The sequence below is a fragment of the Lissotriton helveticus genome, chromosome 6, assembly GCF_964261635.1.
Source record: "Lissotriton helveticus chromosome 6, aLisHel1.1, whole genome shotgun sequence".
In the NCBI taxonomy this organism is placed as follows: Eukaryota; Metazoa; Chordata; class Amphibia; order Caudata; family Salamandridae; genus Lissotriton; species Lissotriton helveticus.
The window spans coordinates 1,261,558,787-1,261,584,974 of NC_136067.1; the positions used below are offsets into that span (position 1 = coordinate 1,261,558,787).

The 26,188-nt window shown below is 44.7% G+C and overlaps 1 protein-coding gene across 1 annotated transcript in view; it reads left to right on the forward strand.

Moving 5' to 3' along the window:
- LOC144763410 (solute carrier family 22 member 2-like) overlaps positions 1-26,188 on the forward strand; it is a 592,130-nt gene that overhangs the window by 442,683 nt on the left and 123,259 nt on the right. Inside the window, exons 8-9 of the mRNA XM_078648982.1 lie at positions 2,783-2,891; positions 6,637-6,749. Coding sequence (XP_078505108.1) covers positions 2,783-2,891; positions 6,637-6,749 — 222 coding nt within the window. The remainder of the gene's footprint in view (positions 1-2,782; positions 2,892-6,636; positions 6,750-26,188) is intronic.

The window sequence follows — 26,188 nt, forward strand, 5'->3', positions numbered from 1 at the left end:
ACTTAGCAGAGTCTCTCAACGTTTTTATGTTACTCCGCGGAATTCCACGGAGTACAACTCCGTGAGTTTCGTCCACCCATAGCATCTAGCTATGCCAATGTGCACTATTCTACACACTTCCGAAATGGCAGGACTCCTCTCTCAGTGTGTGGAGCTTGTAAGCCCCTCCTGTATGTGTGGCCATCTGAGGGGTACACGGCAACAAAAGAAATTATTTGGCAACAGGTCTGCCCTCTCTGTCCTCGACACCAACCTATCTACATGAACAAATAAGTAGCCTCTCTTGTGTGTGTCCACCATTTGCCCTGCTAAGGCAGTTTCCCATTTGAATCTCGGCCTTTAAGCTCACACCCTGTATGGCTTCCTACCAGGGAAAGTTAGCACCTCTTCCAACAGCATCCCTCTGTTGTTCGCACTCCTGGGAGTCATTCACACTTCCCCCCATGAGGGCTGAAGACTGTCTGGTGGCCAGCAGCTCCGAATGATGATGATGAGGACAAATGTATAAAGCGCACCGATGCGCCAAGTAGTGTCCTGGCACTAGTCAAGTGGTAAGTAGAAAATTACCACTAAAAGCAAGGTTCAATCCTACCTGCCTCAAGTATAGCGGGAGAGAATTCCATGCAGACAAACCTAGAAAGGAAAAAGAATTCACGCCAATCCTTGTCATCCTCACTTTCGGCACTCTGGCAAAAGCCAGATGCGAGGACTGGAGGCTCCTGTCAGGATTGTAGAAATGAATACGGGAGGCCAGGTAATGTGGACCAATCTTGTGCAAGGCACGAAAAAGCAATACCAGTGTTTTAAAAAAAAATCTCTTCCTTACTGGCAACCAGTAAAAGGAAGAAAGGTGCCTAGAAATCCTAGTTCTCCTTGACAAATTCAGTAGCAGTCGTGCCACGGCGTATTGCAACATTTGAAATCTGTGAAAGGCGCACTCCGGAAGACTGGGATATAAGGCATTAGAATAATCCAGGTGAAAAGTTTTCACAGCCTGGAAACCCGTTTTCCTGGCTGGAAAGGACAGAAAGAACAAAAGCGTTTTCAAGGTCCACAGGATACCAACACACATTCCAACCACAGCCCTGATCTGAGGTTGGAAAGATAAGGAATTGTGTCTTGTGAGACACAGATGGAGTAGAGCCATCTGGCCAACATACCGACTAGCTGGTAAGTGCCATAGTGCCAAAAAAGAGTATTTCAGTTTTGTTGGTATTTCACATCAGTTCTTACTGATGCAAACAGTAAAACATGGCAGTTAGGCATGAATTAATAGAGTTGAAAACCAGATCCTCCCCATCCTTAAAGGAAAAGAAAATCTGAGTATCATCTTCATGATTCTATCTTGGTTCCAAATGACTCAACTACCAAAGCAAGCAGGATAAGATAGACATTAAACAAAGTTGGGCTGAGGGCAGGGCCCTGCGGGACTCTAACTGAAATTGCCCTATTGCCAGAATCAAACAGAGGAAGACAAACCTCCTGTTCTCTATTGTCTAAGAAGGAAGTCAGCCACTTAAAGGCCAAACTCTTCACACCCATTCTAGAGAGGCAATCCAGAAGGAAGGAGTGGGGAACCGTATCAAAGGCAGATGACCGATCTAACAAAATCAACACAGCCTTACCCTTGGCGTCCAGATTGCCTTTGATTTGCTTTGCCACCTTGAGTAGGACTGGCTCAGTACTTAAATTCCTCCTAGAGCCCGACTGACTAGAATGAAGGAGGTTGTTAATCTCCAGATAACAGGAGTGTTGGCCACTAGAAAACTTGTGCAGCAGAGGGGCAACTTTCTAAAAGCTTCATTTCTTAAAAAGTTACATTAAATTTGACTTGGGCATCAAATCAATCTTAATGTAATGTTTATTTTGATACCTTGAAGTACCAACTTTAGTAGTCTCATTCAGCCATTAGCACAGCTTAGTTGTCAGCATGTAACCCTGTACTTGCTAACAAAGTCAGATTATCAATATATAGCAACTTGACTTAGGACTCGATAGGCCTGCTGTAGGAGTGACTTAAATATATTTTAAAAAGAGGCTTGGGCTTTGCCATTACTTTAAATGGCAAAGTAGAGTTAGCGGTTTAAAACTGCTCGGCCAGTCTGCAATGGCATGCTGGGTGACATGTTTTCACTATGTCACATCCAAGGTGGGACAACAAGTGCTGTAGCAGAGGTGGGATACTCTAACTTACAGACCCTAGGTACCCCATGTACCCTATACTGGGGACTTATAAGTAAGAAAAGTTATACCAATTGGGTATAAGCCAATCAAACACATACATATAAGGGTCAGAGCACTGGCACAGAGATCTGATTAGCAGACCTCAGTACACTCTTTGAATCAAGAAACCAGCAGCATCAGTCCAAACCTTTAGGGGTGATCATTCAAAAAGAGATAATTCCTTTCATTGTGGCTGTATCATGTGTAGAATATTGCAGTTTCGCGTGGTAATTCACGTGGATTGTGTAGTCCTATACTGCAGAGTGTCGCATTATTGTGATGTGGCGGTGTATTTTTAACTGGTAACCAAGTTCATACATAGTTAAAAATACAAATCAGAAACTCTGTACCCATGGGACACTAAATACTTTTGAATGCTCAAGTACTTTTTGTCCGAATAAGTGAAAATGTTGTGTCTAATAAATATTTATTTAAAATGTACAATAAGAAAGTGTGAAAATCAAAACTAAGAAGAAGATTGCGGATTTCTGTTTACAGTTTTTCATCACAAAACCCACCATAGTAGAAAACTCCAATGATGCTTCCTCTCGCTTTACAGGTTTGGATTGGCTGAAGGTCACAATGATGTATTTGAGCAGAATGGGCATAACATTGTGCTACGAAATGATTTGCCTCGTGAATGCAGAACTGTATCCTACATTTATTAGGTCAGTGTAATTCTAGTTTTTACTGCAAAATGTATTACATTATGTAACAATTTCGATTCATTTTTCTAATGTTTTGAATATGGGTTAATTTGTGCAGGCCCTCAGAGGATCCCCTCAGGGGAAGTGTTAAAGCATAGATGAGGCACAAAGATAAACTGACATAAGCACAGATAGGCAAAGCAAGAAACAGTATAGCTAAAGACTGCAGCCCTGTTGTGAAAGAAAGATGCATTTTTGCATACTCATATCTTTGGTTATAGTACAGGGAGCAAATGGGAATTTGGTGGGCAGATCTAGATTGGGGCAAGTATGGACAACTCTAGCTCTTCAGTTTAGAGAACAGGTAGGGTTGTGACATGATGCATGATGATGGGAACCTCCTCCACAAATATGCTGAAGGGGCCACATTATAGGTTAATAACTCAAATACACAAGACATTTTATACAACATATATCTTGACCACATGTATTTCAAGGTGCAAATGTCAAATGACAAAATGCAGAAAAAAGAGCAGAAGTGAATTTAGACGGTTGCTTAGGATCACACAATTTGGTCAAGTGGGGAAGCCATGATTTATCCCAGATTTATGGTTTCACATTGTGCAATTCTATTTCGTTCCAGTTCAATAATGAAGTCACTTCCTTGTTACACTTGACTCTCCTAAGTGAGTGATAGCAAGCAGAGAAGGCTTACCCCAAGGTGCACTAGAGTGATTGCAACTCAGACACAACCTAACAAAAAGCCTCCCTGCCACCTTGCTGGCATCAATGTGGCCCTCGGCCACCACAAGCCTTACTTTGTGGCCCTTGGGAAAGTTTTTATGAGTATCCATGATCTAGACAGAGACCAGTAGTGTTGGTGTTGGTATTATGAGGACTAGAATGCACTCAAGGTAGACCTCAAGTGGCATAGGCCATATTTAGGTCAACGTCAAGAATGGAAAACTTTGGCCCTGATTCTGAGTTGTGCAGGGGTTGGAATTCCGAGTGTGGTGGTATTTATTGCACAAAGTAATTACTGGATGAATAAAATTTGCACCCTTTGTTAAAAAAAATGTTGGCAGTTCAAACCTGCTGAACTTTAGCAGGAGAACACAAAACGGACTGTATCAAGACATGCAGATTTTGGTGTGGTAAGCACCAAAATCTGCAGGCAATTCTGCAAAAACTTGGACTAGTTGTTATTCATCACATCTGATAAATTTAGAACACCAGGATGTTGGATTTCATCAGGTGTGATAAATAGCACTTACTCGTCAGACCGACTCAGAATCAGGGTCATGCAGCAAAAGAGACATACTAGTTCCAAGGTAGTACTATGGAGCTGACTTTCTAGAGGAGAATAGAGGAAAAGAACTGAATTTTGAAAATAACTGGATTTAATACAAATGAGAGGTGTGAACAGAACAAGAATAACTATAGACGAATGAGCAGGAAAGAAGCAATGATTCTGTGATAAAATTCGAAATTGACCCTCAAAGTGTTCAATTGTTCAATGAGCAACTCGACAAGTACGTAAAAAGTACTGCACACTTCAATGCAAAGTTTTGATTTGGAGCAGTTGGGAAGGCATGTGCTTAAAGGTTGAACATGAATTCACATAAAACCCATATAAAGGCAGTTGAGTTGAGTATAACTTTAGCATTCTGTTTTGAAGTACTGATATTTTAGCACCCGACTTCGAATCAACGATTTGTCCAAATAAATTTCATCGGTGAGTTTGCAGGATTGGGGCCGTGTGAGTCTCAAAGGATGGGAGCGTTAGTGCAAATAAAGTCAACCTTTACAGAACAATATTTAAAGTCAAAACCACAAAGGTTTTTTCAAAATGAGGATTTATTACAGAAGCGGAAAAGTAGTTAGTTTACTTATACACATCAGCACCAATCGTGCATAAACATAAAGCCCATTGCCAGAGCTTGTCACATAAGGGAATTAGCCATAATCAAAATATAGTTCAGTGAAGAACTAGCATAAATCTACTCAGTTCGTAGTCAAGTGAAAGAGATAAAGAGATAAATTAGCAGTCTACCATGGAAACCATCAGTTCAAAAGCAAAAGTCTAATTATAAAGTCAGGTAACAGTCCAACATGGGGGCTGCTCGAAATGACTGCAAGGAAAGGCTCTCCATGTATAAATCAAACTAGCAGCCCGTCCCGACGTTGTCCGGGGATGAAATAGAATGTCTGCAATGCGTTCAATTCGCAAGGCAATTTATTTTTAAAACTTACTCTGAATCGCCCCATCACCCGGCTGAGGCCCCGCGTTTTTTCAAAAAACTTACTCTGAATCGCCCCATCACCCGGCTCAGGCCCCGCGACTCAGAATCGCCCCATCACCCGGCTCAGCCCCCGCAGAAGAATGCGTCCACTGCGAAGCCGTGTCCTCAATGCAATATGGGAACAATTGTGTCCGCTGCATACGCGAACGTGTTTGTGCGCTCCACCTGATGCTCCGCTCCAGCCGACGGCAATTAGACGCCCCACATCACGTCAACGTGCAACGCCCACAACAATGGTAAATGCAACGCCCACTTGTATTGGGACAATGCCCACTAGTATTTGGACGGCTCCGCTCCATCCGACAACAATTACACGCCCCACATCGCGTCAACGGCAAATGCCCACAACAATGGTAAATGCAACGCCCCCTCGTAGTCCCAGCAGGCCGCGCCCATCGCTCTATGCACATGCCCATGCACACGCCCAAATGGTAAATGCAACACCCCCTCGTATCGGGACGGCAGTCCCAGCAGGCTGCGCCCACCACTCTATGCACACGCCCATGCACACGCCCATGGCTTTCCAGCAGAACGCCCACGCCCACAACGGACTACTTTCCCCCTAACGTTCTTTCCCCCTTATAATGTATATGGTGGCCAGCTGTATAGCATATGTCCATCTGCTGCAACTGTCCTTTCCAATGCTGTATTGGGTGTTGTGATTGGTGCTGTGGTTCCTGAGATTACCCGCCTCAAAGGTTTGGGCTCTCTCTTTATTATATTAGTATGGATATCATAGAGTCTGCTTTTGTGGAAGTGAGAAAAAGGTCTGGAATGAATCTAAAAAAAAGTCTGGAACAAATACCAAAATTGGCACATTTTATAGTTTCAGAGAAGTGGAAAACAATACCCTTGAGGTAGCGTGAAGTGGCATCATAGTGCCCTACTAACACAGATACGGGACATAAACCACACAATATAGTAGAAATGAGGCTACACAAAACAGGCTACTTTAGGGCCCACCTAAATGATCCCCTTTACTTTACAAACAAGGGAAATTATATCGCACTATTAAAGCAAACTAAACAATAAACCATTTTAAAATTCATAGAAATACAGTTCTGGGGGTGGCAGCAACAGCATTAGTTATTGCAACTTACAAGAACATCTTGACATAGCTTTCTCCTAAGTCATACTGATTGATAGACAAGAACGAACTCTATGTAATAAATCCCATTTCGACCATTTTATGAAAAGGAAAAACAAAGAGGAAAAAACGTGCAAATAGGAAACTTGTTGGGGCAACTTTAAAAGCCATGTTTTCTTCAGTTAACAGTGCAAACAGGCCCAATGCCCAGTACATTTGTTTTGTAGGTTAGTAAGAATACCTTTATAATACACACAAATAAATATTATTTTTCTAATGATTAAAGCCATGAGACATTCACCAGATAAATCACCACTCAGAGCTATATTTTCCTCAGCTCTCATTCTAAAATATGTATTATATCACCACTTTTCAGAAACCTCGGGATCATGGTCTGCTCCTCCATGTGTGACCTTGGCGGCATCATCACACCATTTATTGTGTACAGGTTGTCAGAGATTTGGCATGAGCTGCCCCTTATTGTGTTTGGTAAGTGATCAACTTATCTCACAACAGTTGACACCATCTGAAGCTGGATCCAATGTCAAACTGTTTACACCAGCTCCAAATATGTTTGCTAAATATGTTTGTACATGTTTTTCTGAAAGAGGTGACATTAGGACCTCAAATGCACATGAAGTGCCCAATTGTTAGAAAATACAGTACTGGGGCAAAATCTTCCTTAGGACGCCTCGGTGGCGCTGCTGAATGGTAGACTGGCAAAATAACAAGGCTGCCTGCTCTTGATTCCACCTTCTGGCTATTTCTTCCACCACCCCACACTTCATATCTCTTTATCTCACTGTTGCACATTCCTTTCTCTTTATCTCGCCATTGCCCTATCTTTCTTTTCATCCTTCTTTCTCCATGTTCAGCCTTTTTCTGTCTTGCTCTGCGTCAAAGTCTGGAAAATAAATTCTGGCCTCCATAAATGTGCCAACACTGACACAAATTAAGCACTGATGCAAACCACCTTTCTAGGTCTAGATGCACTATGGCTTTGTGTTACCACTTTTCACTAGATGTGAATTGAGATGCTCATGAAATATACTGATCAGGTACTGGATACATGTACTTTAAAATGTGTCTTGCGATCACACTTTTGACAACCTAATATCCAATTAAACACACTGTGCTCATAGTGTGCACAACTAAAATAGTGGTTATTCTTATTACAGTTATTCGCGGCAGTGCATGTAAGTTCATTATTCAATATTTGCATATTTTTTTTAATTTCCATTGTTTAAATGAATGGCAGTCAATTACTCAATTTATTAAATAAAACAAAACTACCATATTTTTATAACGAACACACCTATTTGAAGTGATCTGCAAGAGATCAAATAGCGAATCAATAGAGGAGCCAGGACTCACGGCACTCACTCTTGGGTGAGATTTTTGGCAATAAAAACACATATTTCTTTCAACAGGTAATTTGGGTGGAGACCTCCACGGAACTGGTTAATTACAGTGCTGGGTTGTTTTCTTTTTTATTCTTTCCATTTTCAGAAAATATACAACTGTGAACTTAACATCTTAATGAATAAAGCATCCCCTAATATACATGGTACCTCCAGCCATATATAACACGCAAAGGCAAAGGCAATAGGTTTAGCCAATGAGAGATCTTGTTGGCTTTGTTAATGGCTTAAAATAAAGGGGAAAAAAGCATTATGATGCAACCAGTGTTGACTGCCCTAAAGTGTTTATTCTTTACTTTAAGACATGTTGCACAGAAGCTCGGGCTGCTGTGCAACATGGCTTAAAGTAAAGAAAAAATTACTACTTTGCTAATGATTGTTAATACTTCCCTCTAGTCTCACTTGTGTGTTAATGCCAGAATATATTGACAATGGTTGACCTTAGCCTGGAGTTAACTCAAGAAAGCCACACACAGGTGAGAGGGTTTGGTGCAAGCGAACGATGTGTAGAAAGTAAACAATACTTCTTAGAGCTGCCATTGCCGACTCCAGCACCCTGCAGAAGCACTACATATACCGGTGCTCCTTCCCTATGTGCACTGTGCAAAAATCCACACTTCTGAATCATTGCTTGAATAATGCTTGGTAAGCATGGGCGGATCTAGCGGATCTCGCGTACGCGAAATTGCGGATTTACGGATTCGCAATCCGCGAAGATACGCGAACTCTTGCGGATTTGCGGATTTTCCCATTTTTTGTGTTGGCGAGCGTTCGCGCCGATTTTGGGACAATTTCGCAATTGCGAACTTACTTTTCTGCACGCAACGGCCGCGACTATGTTGTTTCTACGTCTGGTTTATCTCACAGGTTCACAGCACCCTCTGTTTCACCACTGCCACCCTCTGGGACACCCATGCCACCCCCTGGGACACCCATGCCACCCCCTGGTACATCCTCACTGCCACCCATTAGGTTTGTTTATCACTGTAGTTTATGGGGGGTGAAAAAAGCAAGCACACCTCCCCTACTTCAACTGCCATGAATTAATTTGGGGTTGATTAATGTGTCAGTTATTTAGCAAGTTCCAGTCTGGCTGGCACCTGCTTCCTTCCTTATCTCTAAATTGCTTTCTGTTGCAGTGAAATTTTTTTTCACAGGACCTTTATGGTCTACTTGTAGCTATTCTATGAGCCTGCTGTTTGGGTCATAGCAGGGTCATAGAATAGTTGCAAACTCTGGAGGGGCCCCTCAGGAAGCACTACAGTGAATGTTACAAATGTTAAGTTTGAACTTTTGCACCTGCTCATTGCTTTCAGTTTAGCAAAAATCGTTTTTTCTGCAATTTCCCGCGTTTTTTGGGGCGCGAATCCGTGCGAGATCGATTTCGGGAGCCGCGAATGCTTGCGAATACACGTATTTTTTTTTTGCGACGTGTATGTTCGCGTGCTTTTGCGCGTGTTCGCGAGGCGCTTGTAGCTATACGTTTGCCAAGTTACCCTAGCGGTCGTACACGGGCGCGGCCATCTTGTTTGCGTGACGTAATTCCGTTTCCGGCCGCTATGTGTAATCTCGCAAACTGTGCTGCTCGCTAGTACAATTTCGCGCGTGCTCGCGAGGAAAATCTCGCGCGAACTTACCCACGCGGTCGTGAACGGGCGCGGCCATCTTGTTTCTCATTCATTGCTATGGTTCTGGGCATGCTTTCTGTATCCTCTCTGAATCTCTGCCATCCTTTGCTTGTTTGAAGTTTATTTAATCTATTTTACTTATTATCTATCCCTCTATTTTTCTAGCTGTATATTTTTGTGTTTTCTGCTACTTTTAGTTACTTTTAAACTACTTTTTTAAACTCTTTTCTTTTCTTCTTCACTATTCTATTTCTTCTTTATTATTTAAGTTTATTTCTGCCCAGACCATGGTAAAGGGAGCCGGGAAGCACCCTGAGAAGGGGAAGGGTCCCGCACCCCGTGCCCGGCTCCCGTGCGGGCGTTTGAGGGGGGAGCAAGTGGTGCCGCGGGAGATCTTCAGCGCGGAGGAAGTGGCGGCAGTCATCTTCCACGTCCAGCGCCGCCTCCCCAAGACGATCCTGGGAGGCGGCAAGATCGCAACTGGCTATGGCATCCGGGAGCGCCGGAAGCGGTGGGAGAAGGTGTGCCGGGCCATGTATAAGCTCTCTGGGGTCCGGCGCACATATAACCAGGCCACCCACCGCTGGACCGATGTCATGGACCGGGAACAGGACTTGCTGGACGCGCTCGGCGTAGAGGTCCCCGGGCTTGGTGAGTAGCTCTGTTATTTGCAAATCTTTGTTCTTTACCAAGAGCAATAATGCTGCCGATTACATTGTAGGTAAATTATATTTGAAAATCTTCTATGCATTTCAGGTGCACTGCTCTCCTTCTCAGTAGCCTTGCTTGCTACTATGCTTATTTGTTTTGTACATTGTGTTCATTTCATTGGCCTGAGAAATTATGTATGAGTGTAGTGTAAAGATAAGAACTGCGTAATGCTAGACACTAAGGGTCATATTTTCAATTACCGGCGCATCCCTGCAAAGTAGCAGGGATGCGGCAGTAATTGTGTGCCATGCCACCACCACCCATTGGCCCAAAACGTCACAGAAGCCTTACGCATCTGTGCCGTAAAGGCGGCGCATTGCTGGAGTTGCGTGCCAACGATGGCGCAGCTCCAGCAATGCTCTGGGGTACCCTATCTCCCCAATGCTGCATCAAGCCGTACGTCGGCTTCAAGCGCGCAGGGTTTGACTCATGCATCATTGTCTTAAAAGTGACTGATTGACATCTTGTAGATTTCCCTCAGCCACTTTTAGGATTCGTCCCTGCGCAGGTACGCCCTCCCTTGCGCCGGAACGCCCCCTGATGGCGCAGGGCTTTACAACGTGATGCATCGCCCATAATTTCTTTTTTTTAATATATACGCCGCACCAACACCATGGCGAGTCTTTTGTTCTGCCGCTGCGTCACAAAAGTCACGCAACAATGGAGGAAAATGAGCCGCAAGGGACTTCTAAATCAGCCCCAACAGACTGAAGTCCACTCCTTCCTTTAGACACATGGCTATAAGAAGAAATAGTGGTGGTGGTGGGTGGATTGATAGTTTGAGTATTCACTGATCTGCAAGCAGGATGGACTTTGTCTGTCACTTCGCGTGCTGCGGACTGCTGCCTGCAGTGCCAGGCCTAGGCAAACCTCTTTAGTAGTCTGTTTATTGAGTTACATAGGAACTTTCTAAGTCAACGGTCCGCAAATCAGGCAATACGAATAACGTAGTATACCACATGAGATAGATCCCGTGGAATAGTTGTCTATCTATTTGCTATTTCTCCAAAAAATGTTGTTATTGTTCTTTTGAAATGGTTGATTTGGTTGACAAATCTCATCCATGTTTTCTGGTCTTTCTTTCTTTCATGTTGTACATCAGCTCCCCCCAAGGGCAAGAGGACACAGGAGGAGGAGGGTGCTGTTCAGGATGCAGGCCAGGATCGGGCAGGCGAGGGCTCCTTTGCTGGCCCCAGTAAGTTTTAATTGTAATAAAGAGTACCTATTTTTTCCTAGCGTTCCTCATTCGATTTTTTCTAAATCGTCTTTGATCTTCTTGTAGACTGGATATAAATTCTTATCCTGGCTCTAATATGACTCCCTGTGGTATTACTAGATTATTCTTATTAGTCTGTCTGTGTAGCTAACTAAGATTGGACATTTGGCAATTCCATTGGACTCCCATTCTATTCAGCAATAGCTCTATGCACTGTCTCCTTACTGACTAGATAGTGTGGCAGAGTCATTCAGCTCCCGAAGTCACCGATTATTGATCCCCAATGATCTCTAGATTATCGTACGCAGGACAAGAGAGTACGGAGTCACAGCACAGTCAAGAAGTGTCAGAGGCACTACTCATGCTTGCAAAAATTCCAAAACCTTTAGCTCATCCACTCTAGTCTGGAGGACCAAAAACCACAGAGTCTATTTAAGTTTAAAAGCTTTATTAAAAGTAAACACATTTATTAAAATCTACTTTGTCATAAAACTATTTCACTGAAAACGGAAAAGTGGTTAGTGCTGACGATTAATTGGACACATTTCTTGTGGTCGAGCCGAGCTCTCACCTGGTTTGAACTTGATCCTGGTCGTGTTCTTAGGAGTCAAGCTTCTGTCTGTTAGGAGAAAAAGTGGTGCGTGTTAAAAATAAAAAGCAAGCATTCATCAGTTGTGCATAAAAGTGCAGCAAGACAACAGCCTTCCCTGGAAAAAGGGACATTTTTACTTTAGAGTAGACAGTCACAAATTATTACATAGTTTTCTGTTTTTTTAACATTTCTCCTAGACCAAATATTATATAGTAGTGAGTGGTGTATTCTAACATTCTTAAATGTACTTTGTAGGTGTAACATCTGGTGACGGGGCCAGCGCGGAGGTGGCGGTGTTGGGCGAGGACTCGGAGGACTCTGGGGAGGAGGCGGTGCAAGAGCCGGCGGACGGTCCTGTGGGGGTTCAAACGGTGGTGGCGGAAACAGGTAAGCTATATATTCCTTACTTATTGAGATTGAAGACTGCATAGTGTGCTTTCTGCACGGGTGTATTACAAATCAACCAGGTAGTAGCCTCCTCGAAATGTACTTCGACTTAGCTGTGAAGTTTTTGGTGAGAAGAATCCCAATAAGTTCTTAGACGAACGTGATGGATGGGATGAACGAAAAGCGAAAGAAGGGTGTAAGTAAGTGGGACGCGAAATTGTATGATGGCTGGCAAAGAAGAACGATATGTGTTTGCTTGGCCCCCGAGGTGGCTGGGAAGGAAAGAATATGGTATGGTGCATGGCTGGGTCAATGATGAAGCAAGGATGGGTGGAAGGACAGCAGCCTGGGTGGGTGAAACAGAAACTGTATGTGTGCGTATACTTTGAATGAATGGATGCCTGGAGCATGGTATTCTCTGACTCTTAGATAGCACATGTGTATCTAGAGAGAGTAGATGGTCGCTGGATGAACTAAGTGTTACCTTGAAGAGCATGTACCACCGCACCCGCACGTCCGTTCCAGTGCAGGGAAGGCAAGGAAAAGAAATTGTAAATGTGTCCAATACTACCATGAATAGTAGCAGTACTTTGTATTGCGACTGCAATCACAGCATATATCTGGTTATTACGGTGGACACTCCGTACCTCTCTTAATAACTTTAGTTTACTTGTAGTACGTCATTCATGTGTGGGTGTATCACTGTTCACTCAATATTAAGCAAAGCACCTAAAGTCATCCCATATGTCATCAAATACGTCCCATGTGAAGTGATAGATAATCAAATTAGTTAGCTTCTTCATTTTCCTTTTCTAGTACTCATTTGCACTGTAGGGTGAAAGGTAAATTAATTAAGCAGTAGCCCTTGTAACAGAGTATTCTCAGTGCCACCCGTAATAGAAAAGTAATAGCTTCACCACCTGCATGTACTGGACCGGTACAGTAACGCAAGTCTGTCTCACTCATCATGGTGTGCAACTGTTTTTCTCGGGTGCAAGTTCACTGTGCTGTCAATGTCATTCTGCCGGCTTGCATAAGATAACGTACCAATTTTCCTAAACAAGAGAGAAGAAGAAGAATAAGACTGGTGTACTGTCATAGTCGACTGTAATGGAAGTCCATAGTGGTCGTAGAATTTGTTCATTAAACTACCACTAATGTTAGAGCAAGGATGCAGAAGTGGGAGGTTACATAGATACTGTCCTCAATAGTTATGTACTGTGCTTTCAATTTGCTACTTGTACTGTGTGACCCAACTTTCGGCTCAATCACTTTGTGTTATTAATGCTAAGGAGCATTGGTTACAGACTATGTCTTTCTTTCTTCATATAGTTGCTCCTTCCAAATCAACATCACGGAGGGAGCAGGCTAGAATGGCCCGGCAACGGAGGCTGGATGCCACTGTCGCCGAATATCGGCGGCTAGTGGCCCTGGAGGAGGAGGAGGACACGCAGTCGACCGGTGCAACAACAACATCCTCGACTGGGACCGCTGCATCCTCCTCCGTGACCCCACGGGACGCCAGCATGCGCAGTGCTCCAGCGGGACCGAGCCGGGCTGACAAAGCCAACCGCCACCGCCAAGCAACAGAAAGACCAGCTGCCCCCCACAGGAGCTGCAAGGCACGCCAACGCCGCCTAGGAGTCCGAATGTCCTACCTGGAGCAGGAGGTCCAGAACTATAAGAACTTGGTGAAGGGCCTCCGCTCCGAGCTTGCCACCCTCCGCAAGGAGTATGATGCCCATGCCGCAAAATGCACCAGCACCCTCCAGTAGTGGAGTGTCCCTTGCCCTTTTTTTATAGACTTTTGGGGGGTGGGATTTGGGAGTTGGGATCGTTTTGGGACGTTTCAAAGACAATCGTTGGGGTTAGGGTGGGTCTTGAGGGAGATTATTTTGTTAGGGATACATAAATATACATTTTTAAACTTTATCTGACCATAACTGTTTTTTACTGCTTTTCAGTCTGGTGGGTGGGGGACGGGGGTGTAACAGTAACTTTGTTTTCCTGAACAGTCGTAGGACTTTAGTAGTACAACCGTCAATCTCTCGTCTACTCCTAAATAATACTCTATTATACTACCTCCCACCAAACGCTTATCTTACCTGTAATTTGTGTTAGAAATTAGGGCTAGGCCCAGGGCTGGCTCCACGTGAAATGGGGATTAACGTTGGCAATCCTGGGCGGGTGAAATTTCCTCATTGCGGTGGTACTAGTGGTGTGACACAGTGGCAGTTGCATGCCTATGGAAAAAAAGAAAACGAAACCTGGTTTGTCCTTACTGTAGCATTACAACGGTTACGGTACGCTCGAGAATATAGCAGGTGACAGTACACTAGAACAGTGCCACAATGTAGCCTAACAAATGGTAAAGTATTGCAAGTATAACTAGTACTTGCGTTGAATTTATTTGACATTGGCTCCTACTACTACAAGAAATAGTACTGAAGCTGAGTAAGTCTAGAATATATCCTCGTAGTCCTTCACCAGCCTGTTGCTATGACCTTATCCTCCCCAGCAAGTGTGTGGAATTATTGATGTCATTTTAGTCAGACATCAAGCAAAACAACACAGCCCGGGGGAAGAGGGTTAGGGTTTGGAAAATGGATGGGAATGGGGGTTTCTTTTTGGGTAGGTTTTGTTGAGAAAAAAAAAAAAAAGAAAAGCACAGCATGGACAAACAATAATTGAAGATAAAGAGAATTTTTGGGTACAAACTAAGGCTAAGCACATGCAGTCACACTCATAGAATAAAACAATGGATACTGTATCTGTACTGCGTATGTTGTTGGAGTTGTCCTGTTGAATTTGGTAAGTAAGTTGCATTGCATGCAGCAAACAATTCCTCTTATTGGCGGCACTCCTCCATTCCAGCTGACGCTTCGTCCATCAATGTTGGTGACCACTGACAGAAGACACCCTGTCCACTGCCTGCCTGGCGGATGTTGACTGAAACCCGGCCTGTAATTATTGAACGGAAAACAGGAAGTGCTATTACAATACCACTGATAAATAAATAAAAGGTATGTACGCTGTGTGGTTCAAAAAGTGACACTTTGATTTCCCTAATAGACAGTCCAATATTTTTGAAATTGCGTGCTCTGTCTGAGTCACCTTTTTAAGGATAAATAAGTATGGCCAAAATATTATAGCGGATCTTTCCCCTCAAGGTAGGTGTAATGTAAACTGTGTTTTAGAACAAAATTTGACCTTCCCAGCAATGCTCCCACCAAGACCCTTACTAAAGCCAGTCGCAAAAATGTAGAAGAACCCCAATCAGATCTCCAAAAACGATGCCTAGCAGAAAAATGGTGACAAAACGTACTTTGAAAGTAACAGTAGGCCCAAATACAGACCGTGGATTGTATTCAAACCACTTGCAAGCAAGCAAAAGTATCCATAGCCAGCATCGCTCCAACAGTGCTCTAAAACACCAGAACTGCGTTGCAATAGAACCCCCCGAAACACATGCAATCCTGCTGCTGGGGCTAACCCTAACGAACCCTAACTTACAAAAAGTGCCAAAACTGGTGTTTCCTTATGGATTTTGTCCAAAACACTTCTATCCGGTATTAGACCTTCCCAGGAATGCCCCAGGCAAGACCCGCCAACCCACCCGGAAAAAACCACCCGACAACACCCCCAAACAGCGAAAAAGCTAAATCTCATACTTACAATATCTCTCGGCCTTCGGTCCAAACGCGGCGCTGTGCAGCTAGGTCATCATCATCAATCATCATAACTCCTGTTTTCCAGCACGGATTTCCTGAAAAGCAAATGCAATCAAGATGTAAATGTAAATGTATTGCGACTTATATAGCGCACGTATCACCCGAAGGTATCAAGGCGCTTGCTTAGGGAACCCGTCCTGGTATTCCCCTGTGAGATACCCCGGCAGGGTATCCACAAGGTGAAAGCCAGGCATCCCGCCGCGAGGGGCCGTAGTGGAGATTAAGCAAGCTATTGCCCAGAGTCGCAGAGTGTGACCCCGTGAGTCGAGTAGGCACCGGAGCGTGAATTGTCGAGTCCGTGGAATTTTTGAGCCCGAGACCCGCCGAGGCTGGGAATCGAACCCTGGTCCACAGCCGATTTCAGCTTCCGGGTCTGCCGCCTCTAACCACTGAGCCACGCTTCTCCCAAGATTAGACTGTCGCAGCAGTGCTCCCAGACATCAAAAATCACCCACAAACACCCGGAACCCCGCCAAAGAGCACCCCAAAGGCAAGCAAGTCAGCAAAAACGGCAAGAAATTTCCACCTCATATTTGGTCCAAAACACTTTTGTCCATTATTAGAGCTTCACAGCAATGGGCCCAAATCCGTCAACTCACCCGCAAAGAAGTACAACACCCCCACAAGTGCTGAGTCTTTCTTCATTGGGCGTAATCCAGCACTCTGCTTTGAGGGAAATCGCAGTCTGGAGGAGGAGGATAGAGGAGCATGTTCTTCAGAACTTGTGAACCTGAGGAATGTAGACTGCGGCACCTTCAAATCAATAAGCAAACAAGTGAAGACAGTTCTGCTGATGGTCTTGTTTTTGGGATTAGGTGATTAAAGTTTGAATTAAATTAACTGTGCAAAACAAAGAAAGAGAGACAAACAGGAATAAAAGTGAATAAGGACGAAAAAGAAAGTTATTGATTCATTGTCTCATTTTCAGGCCTCGGTGTCAGGGAATAAGAAGAAGATTTCGTCATCATACTCTGCGAATTCAGGCAGGATGAGGTCAGTGCCACCGAACAGAGAACAAATCCCCTCATCTACGTTGCCGTCCTCCTCGTCTTCATGCGGCGTGCTTTCTCATACTTTGTAATCTGGTGGTATGAGGTGCTGATTCATCTTGATCATTGTCAGCCGCTCCACATTTTTGGGCGAGAGGCGGCTCCGTTTGGGAGTTACAATGCCACCAGCAGCACTGAAAACACGTTCTGAAGACACACTTGCGAGTGGGCAAGACAAATAGTTTATAGCCAGGTTGGAGAGCTGTGGCCACAATTGTTTTTTGCCATGCCAATACTGCAATGGCTCATCATTAAGAAAGACCTCTGTTGAGTCATTCAGATAGTCCTGCACCATCGACTCAAGGTCATCAACGGTTCCTCCACTTTGCTTACTTTTTGCTGTGCCTGTGACATTTTTTCGAGAACCATACCCAAGCAAACTTAGCCAATCCTCCACAGCAGCCACTGTTAGTGTTGTGTGTGGTGCAGATGATCCACTTGCCGGTGTCTTTAACGGCTGAGAGGTCACTTGTGCCCCAGCCACAGGTGCAGAAGTGGATTCTTGTGACTGGGGATGGCCTGCTGATGCTGATGCTGATGTACTGCCTTCTCCTTCAATAACCTGCCGATCTTTTTCAAACCTCTTGGCTGACCAGGCTAGCCAATGTTTGTAATTTTGAACATCTTCATCAGCAAAAGGAAAGAATGCTTCGCCTGCCAGCGCCTTTTTGTAGCGTGGATCCAGAATAGTAGCACAAATGTAATGCTGTTCTGACTTGATCTTTTGAAGACGTTCATCACCACGTAGGCGCTCTAATAATTTCTCAGACAAAATAAAATGGTCTTTTTTTTGTACATCTTTTTCAAACTCAGAAGACACCGCCATCAGTTGGTGCTCCAGCATGCACAACAATGGGATAGCTTTTCCCAAATTACAGTCCTCCTGGCTGACTGCACGCGTGAAGAACTCAAAAGGACGAAGCATGTCTGTCAGGCTTTTAACTATGTCCCATTGCGCCGCACTCATCCGCAGGTCCTCCTTCTGAGATGTACCCTCTGTGAAGAAATAGTGATCGAGTACCGTATACTGCTCATACAGACGCTCAAGCATGTAGAAGGTTGAGTTCCAACGTGTTGCCACCTCCTGGATGAGTGCTTTCACTGGTATTCGACTTTGAAGTAGCAGCCTCCTCAGATGCTTCCGGGCCTTAAAAGAATGGCTGAAATGGTTGCACATTTTGCGGCAGGTGGCCATTACCGCGAACGCTGCACTGTCTCTATCACTCAAGAATTTTTGAACTACCAGGTTGATACAGTGCGCCAAACATGGCACTCTGAAATAGCCACCCTGCGACATGGCCTTAACTACATTGGCGCCATTATCCGTGGAAACATAACCAATCTTGCGTTTTATGGGGGATAGCATTTTCAAGACCTTTTTGTCAAACTCTTCCAAAATGTTTTCTGCTGTGTGACTTTTCTCCAAGCCAAACATGGCTAGTGTTGCATGTTTCCGAGCAGCTTTGAAAACTTTGTCCGGGTCAACACCTGCGTTTAGCTTTGCTTTAACACCTGAAAAAGAGACCCAGTGTGCAGTGATGCACATGTAATCAGCGCCTGCGCCACTGGTCCACATGTCTGTTGTCAGATGTATTGTGTGAACAGCACTCTTCTGCAAAGCTGCCCCAATCGCCTCCAGCACATCTTCATGTAGTGCTGGAACCGCAACTCTGGCAAAATAGAACCGGCTAGGAACCTTCCATTTAGGGCAGAGCGTTGCCACTAATTCTAGAAAACCTACCGCTTCTACAAAAGAAAAAGGGAGAAGGTCCACAGCTAGCATTTTAGCCAGCTTAGTGTTATACAGACGCGTCAGTGGGTGGTTGCGTTCATATGGCACGTCTGAAGTAAGCATTGTTCTAATGTTGCCCTGGACCAAGCATTTACGGGCTGATAATGACTTCGTTGACCCAATTTTGCTCGCTGGTGAACTTTTGTGCGTTGGTGTCTCACTCGCTCCAACACTCTTAGTGTGCCTCACATTGGGTGTGCTGCTGACAGGGGTACTGGGTGTAAGGGAAGTGTTTGACACGTCTTCTTCCTCCTCGTCATCATCAGATGAAACATCAACGTTTCCTTGAATTCGGCCTTTCTTGATCGCATCTAGGTGCGCAAACCATTTGACAGTGTGCTGTCTCCTAAGATGACCTCTCTGGCCTCCGGTACCATAGTTGGTACCTGGCTTACCACGACTAACTGCAACCTTACAAAGGGTACAAATGGCAAACTTTGGATTTTTTTGACAAACAGTAAAGAAGTCCCAAACTGGGGACTTCAAGTGTCTGTGGGACCTGGAGGAGGCGGCGATACTGGTGGTGGTGGTCATGAAGCTAATGCCAGATGAAGTGGAGGATCTGGATTGCCCAACTTTTGTACGTTGTGCACTTTCACCGCCACTAATTAAGGTCGAGGTGGATGGAGGTCTCTTCTTGCCAGAAAGAAATATGGAAGCGGGACGAGTTGGTGTACTACTTAACTCTAATGATTGTGGTGTTTCCACTGCCTCCTCATCGACAACATCATCATCATCATCACGCTCAGCAGCTCTTCGGGCTAGGGTCAAAATGTCTGTTTGCTGCATGCCCGCTGGGGCTGCAGTGACCTTTATGATGACTGGGTCGTCGTTGGCAGAGTCTTCATCAGCAGCAGTATCCGCCACTTCTTGTTGAGCCTCATCACACTCCATAACTCTGAGACTTTGGACGAGCTTCCTTTTACGCTTAACTACCTTTGTCGGATCATGGTGTGCCTCACTCTCAGACGGCTGTGGTGCTGGTTCCCAAGTTTGATCCGTATCATCAGAAGGAGGTGTGCTTGAAGAAGATGTAGACACCACCCTTGATCTCTTCCTTGCTAGGGGTGTGGAAGACAATGAAGGATCATCAGGAGGAGTGGCTTCCTCAAATGATACCTCGCCTTGATTGTCGATTTCCTGATGTGCCCCTACTTCGGGAGGAACAACTATTGTGGGCACTTGTGACCCTCCATGCACCTCTGCTTGCGCATCTCCTTGCGCTGCCTCTCCTTCCACATGTACTTGGGCTTGTACTTGCACATGTGATTGTTGTTGCGGCTGTGGTTGTTCAACACTCGTCAGATGAGCTACAACAACCTGTGTTGATTGAGGGACATTGCTGCTGCTTTCTTGCGATGAGCCAACATCACTGGTCGATGGTGATTGAAGAACTATACTGGCTGCCTCTGCAGCACTCAAGGCCTTGGACTTAAGTTGGCCTGGTGGTGGTGGTGGCACTGAGCCCAATGGAGCGGGGGTGCTGCTGCCAGCTTGGTCCCCAGCAGATTCCGCTGCTGCTGCAGGCATACTTTTTTTTTTACTCCCAAAAAAAGGGGCGGGCGGCACACCAGTGTCCTTGGTAACTTGCTTCTTCTGCTCCTTGCTGGCACCTTTCTTGCTAGAGGAGCTACGGGTTACTTTTTTTGGGGCCATCTTCTTCAGAGCAGGTCAGCAGGCAGCAGTTGCACGAGTTGCAGAGGGTTCTGTGTCCAGACGTGACGTCGCGTGACGTTATGCTGCACACACACACCGCTGCAGGACTTCTTCCTGGCACTGGTGGTTCTCTTGAGTCTTCTTGTGCACCTAAAAGCAACGGAAGACAGAGGAACATCAGTTCAGTTATACACCCCAAAAAATCGACAAAACACAGAAAAATGAGCACAATCCCATGCCATCCATGATGTTTACATTGAAGACACCCCACAGAAAGACTAGGGACATGCAAGTATGCAACACTCACTACCCCTGGGCATAATGGATGAAAAGTAGGCAAAATAAGTGCATGCCTCAGACACTGCCTCTCTTCAAAATGGCCCCTTACACCCCAAGCACATGTTGCCTGTACCAGCCAGCACTCAAGATGGCCACCACCACCACCCACATGGCCAGTCCACATCAACAGTACACCCCCAAAAACAGAAAAACAGCCAGAAATCACCACAATCCAATGCCATCCATGATGTTTACATTAAAGAGAGTGAGACCACACCACAGGCACACTCAGTCCATGCACCACCACCCCTGGGCAAAAGGCCACACCAGCAGCCCCCAAAAAACGACAAAAAACAATAAAATAAGCACAATCCCAGTCCATCCATGGCCTCAATTATGTTTAAATTCAAGAAGACACCCCACAGAAAGACTAGGCCCATGCAACACTCACCACCCCTGGGCAAAGGGCCCCACCAGCAGGCCCAAAAAAAACGACCAAAAACAATAAAATCAGCACAAGCCCAGCCCATCCATGGCCTCAATGGTGTTTAAATTCAAGAAGACACCCCTCAGAAACACTAGGCCCATGCAACACTCACCTCACCACAACCCCTGGGCAAAGGGCCCCACCAGCAGGCCCCAAAAAACGACAGAAAAAGATTAAAATCAGCACAATCCCAGCCCATCCATGGCCTCAATGGTGTTTAAATTCAAGAAGACACCCCTCAGAAACACTAGGCCCATGCAACACTCACTACCCCTGGGCATAATGGATGAAAAGTAGGCAAAATAAGTGCAGGCCTCAGACACTGCCTCTCCTCAAAATGGCCCCTTACACCCCAAGCACATGTTGCTGCCTGTACCAGCCAGCACTCAAGATGGCCACCACCACCACCCACATGGCCAGTCCACATCAACAGTACACCCCCAAAAAACAGAAAAACAGCCAGAAATCACCACAATCCAATGCCATCCATGATGTTTACATTAAAGAGAGTGAGACCACACCACAGGCACACTCAGTCCATGCACCACCACCCCTGGGCAAAAGGCCACACCAGCAGCCCCCAAAAAACGACAAAAAACAATAAAATAAGCACAATCCCAGCCCATCCATGGCCTCAATTATGTTTAAATTCAAGAAGACACCCCACAGAAAGACTAGGCCCATGCAACACTCACCACCCCTGGGCAAAGGGCCCCACCAGCAGGCCCAAAAAAACGACCAAAAACAATAAAATCAGCACAAGCCCAGCCCATCCATGGCCTCAATGGTGTTTAAATTCAAGAAGACACCCCTCAGAAAGACTAGGCCCATGCAACACTCACCACCCCTGGGCAAAGGGCCCCACCAGCAGGCCCAAAAAAACGACAAAAAACAATAAAATCAGCACAATCCCAGCCCATCCATGGCCTCAATGGTGTTTAAATTCAAGAAGACACCCCTCAGAAACACTAGGCCCATGCAACACTCACTACCCCTGGGCATAATGGATGAAAAGTAGGCAAAATAAGTGCATGCCTCAGACACTGCCTCTCTTCAAAATGGCCCCTTACACCCCAAGCACATGTTGCCTGTACCAGCCAGCACTCAAGATGGCCACCACCACCACCCACATGGCCAGTCCACATCAACAGTACACCCCCAAAAAACAGAAAAACAGCCAGAAATCACCACAATCCAATGCCATCCATGATGTTTACATTAAAGAGAGTGAGACCACACCACAGGCACACTCAGTCCATGCACCACCACCCCTGGGCAAAAGGCCACACCAGCAGCCCCCAAAAAACGACCAAAAACAATAAAATCAGCACAAGCCCAGCCCATCCATGGCCTCAATGGTGTTTAAATTCAAGAAGACACCCCTCAGAAAGACTAGGCCCATGCAACACTCACCTCACCACCACCCCTGGGCAAAGGGCCCCACCAGCAGGCCCAAAAAAACGACAGAAAACAATAAAATCAGCACAATCCCAGCCCATCCATGGCCTCAATGGTGTTTAAATTCAAGAAGACACCCCTCAGAAACACTAGGCCCATGCAACACTCACTACCCCTGGGCATAATGGATGAAAAGTAGGCAAAATAAGTGCAGGCCTCAGACACTGCCTCTCCTCAAAATGGCCCCTTACACCCCAAGCACATGTTGCTGCCTGTACCAGCCAGCACTCAAGATGGCCACCACCACCACCCACATGGCCAGTCCACATCAACAGTACACCCCCAAAAAACAGAAAAACAGCCAGAAATCACCACAATCCAATGCCATCCATGATGTTTACATTAAAGAGAGTGAGACCACACCACAGGCACACTCAGTCCATGCACCACCACCCCTGGGCAAAAGGCCACACCAGCAGCCCCCAAAAAACGACAAAAAACAATAAAATAAGCACAATCCCAGCCCATCCATGGCCTCAATTATGTTTAAATTCAAGAAGACACCCCACAGAAAGACTAGGCCCATGCAACACTCACCACCCCTGGGCAAAGGGCCACACCAGCAGGCCCAAAAAAATGACAAAAATCAGCACAATCCCAGCCCATCCATGGCCTCAATGGTGTTTAAATTCAACAAAACAGTTGTATCATGCACCCCTAACCAACCCTGGTCCTACTGGATACTGTAGCTACCCACAATATAATTTATTTAATGTTCTGAAAAAGTTCCAAAATTGTACTTGCAGCAACTGTAATGCCCCAAACAAACTTACTTGTGAATGTTGATTTCTAATCCAAAAGTGATCCAAAGACAGTCAAAAAGGCCTCAAATCCAAATATCCAGCAGCACCCACAAAAAGTAATCCTTCCAGCTCCAGATCCAAATGAAAGTGACCAGGAGATGGACAAAGCACTGGGAGGAGCCTGCTGGACAGGAACAGGAAGTTGGAGACTGTGGGGCACTTCCTTCCTCCCCCCCCAAAAATGGACTCCTTGCAAAAAAAAAGGCCATGCAAATGTCAACCTGAGGAGTGATTCTGATAAAAATCATAATTTTCTGAAGGTTTATCCTGTTTGCTGGTGATTTTCTTGTGCAGAATTGCAAAAGCTCTATTTCGCGAGTGCGAGATTGTTCCTTTCCGCCGCAACTACGTGTTCGCAATTGCGAACTCTCGCGAGGTGTGCTGTGCAAGGTGGCAAGCCGCGATTACGTATTCGCGGGCGCCAAACTCCCGCGGGATCACGCAGCAAGATCCAAAATGGCGCGGCACTCGCAAAGAAAAACAACTCGGCAAACGCTAAATGACGGAAAGTGAACGCCGTGCACCACGCCGCGCGCCGCAACCAAGCAAAAAATCCGCCGCGAGCGGATTCACGGATTTTCGACAAATTCGCGAGAGTTCGCGGATTGCGAATTTGCCGAAAATCCGAAAAATCCGCGAGCGGAGCGGATTTTACGCCCATGCTTAATGCTTGGTAAAATTGTTAGTAAACGGTACACCTTGCAGACTTCCCCTTTGCAGTTTAAACCTTCATACTTTGTTGTAGAATAAGTAACAGGTGTTTTCCCAAAGTAAATAAAAGAATAAATAAAGTAATTTAGGAATTACCATTCTGTATAGTCCTGCATCTAGGCAACAACATTTTACATCTGTGCTTTTGGCTGATCGCATGAATGCAACCAGATTTACTGTTCTTAGACTTGTTGCACAGCAGCTAGCAGCTGTGCAACATGGGTTAAAGTAAAGAAATCAATGGTATATTTGTGCTTCCATACAACCTGGTCGCATCCCCCTTTGGGGCACTCCTCAAATGGAAGAAGGTTATAGTTTTCAATTAGTGTTTCAAGTATAAATGTTCATACAAAAAGTTGCATTAAGTTCTTTTCTTTGAATTTTATTCATTCATGTAGATTTTTCATTTTGATTGAAGCAGTAAAATCAACACATTTGTTTTATTTTCAAGATATCTTTAAATTTGTCTCCAATGCATTTCGAGCACCACTTGCTCTTCATCAGGGAGAAGTTCCTATAACAAAGAATATACGCTGACTTACTAATACATTGCAGAAAAAAACAAAAGTCAACAAACAAAAAGATATAAATGCCAGAGATAAATAAAGTGTTATAGTGAGTCATGATTGTGTTAAGTGCTTAGGTGCAAACTTGTGAAGTTTATAAACGTGTGTTTGGTACTCACGAGTCTAAGAAAGGGCTGGTATCTCGATATCAAAGTTCTGTAAAGAAGAAATCAAAAAACGGGATAGATAAAAATCGCCCGATGGCCAGGTTTGCTCATAGCAGTCTCAATTTAATGTTTCCACGGAATTAACATCAATACGCTGAGCGTTAATGAAACACTAAGCGTCAAAGTAACCTCGAGGTTTAAAAACGCTCTCCCTTAGTGTACGGAGGGCTCTCAAGATATATGGTGACAAGGGAATCTCGCACTCTCTAACGAGGAGTCTGTTCGGTGCCGACGGTGTTGTGAGAAGGTCTTCGTTTGTTAGTAAAGTTGTGACGTGTCACGTGACATGTAGGGGGAAACAGAAATGATGGACTAATTCTAAGAGGAAACTCGGCGGACATGTTGGAGTGTGTAATGTGTAACACGATCTCTGGAAATTAAAGTGGAATATAATTGAAGCATATGCAAAACGCTGTACAAAGGATAAAAATTAAAAATTAAAGGTATATGCATCATGTAAATGCATTATAAAAATGCAAAACAGTTATCAAAACTGATTTCAAGCATCTAGGAACAGTTCAGTTGGGCAAAACTACTGATGCCTGGTACTAGAGGTAACAGGCATATTCCACTCTTTCATTCAGTCCAAATGGTTTCTGTGATTGTAACTTCACCATCCAGTAGTTTTCTCTTCGTAGCAGTTGTTTGTTGTTATCACGACCTTCAATTTTGTCAATTTTCTCAAGTACCATGAATTTTAATTGTGAAATGTTATGATGTTGTTCCATGAAGTGGACGGCCACTGTAGACTTAATGTTTTGAGTTCTATTATTGGATTTATGCTCATTGATCCTCAGACGTATTTTTCTTACGGTCTTCCCTATGTAAACTTTGCCACAAGGGCATTTGAGTAAATACACAACATTAGATGTTTCACATGTAGCTGTAACTCTTATTTGAATTTTGTTGCCTTTCATGGGGTGATTTATCGTTGTACCTTGAATAATGTTGTTACAATTTTGACAATTGAGGCATGGCTTAGTTCCGCTATATGTTACAAGGGGTGGTTGTTTTTGTTTCAGAATTTCTCCCAAATTTTTGTGGCATGTATACGCAAATATTGGGAATTGTAGGAATGATTCTTTAAAGTCTGGCTCCATAGTTAATATTGGCCAATGTTTCTGGATTATCCTTTTGAATTTGTGACTGGAAGTTGAAAATTTAGAGACCACCACAATTCTGGTATTTTCTTTCTTTATTTTTTGTGTCAATGCTTTTGCACGTGAGATAGATGTACTTTTATTGATGGCTTTGTCTATCGTTTGTTGCGGGTA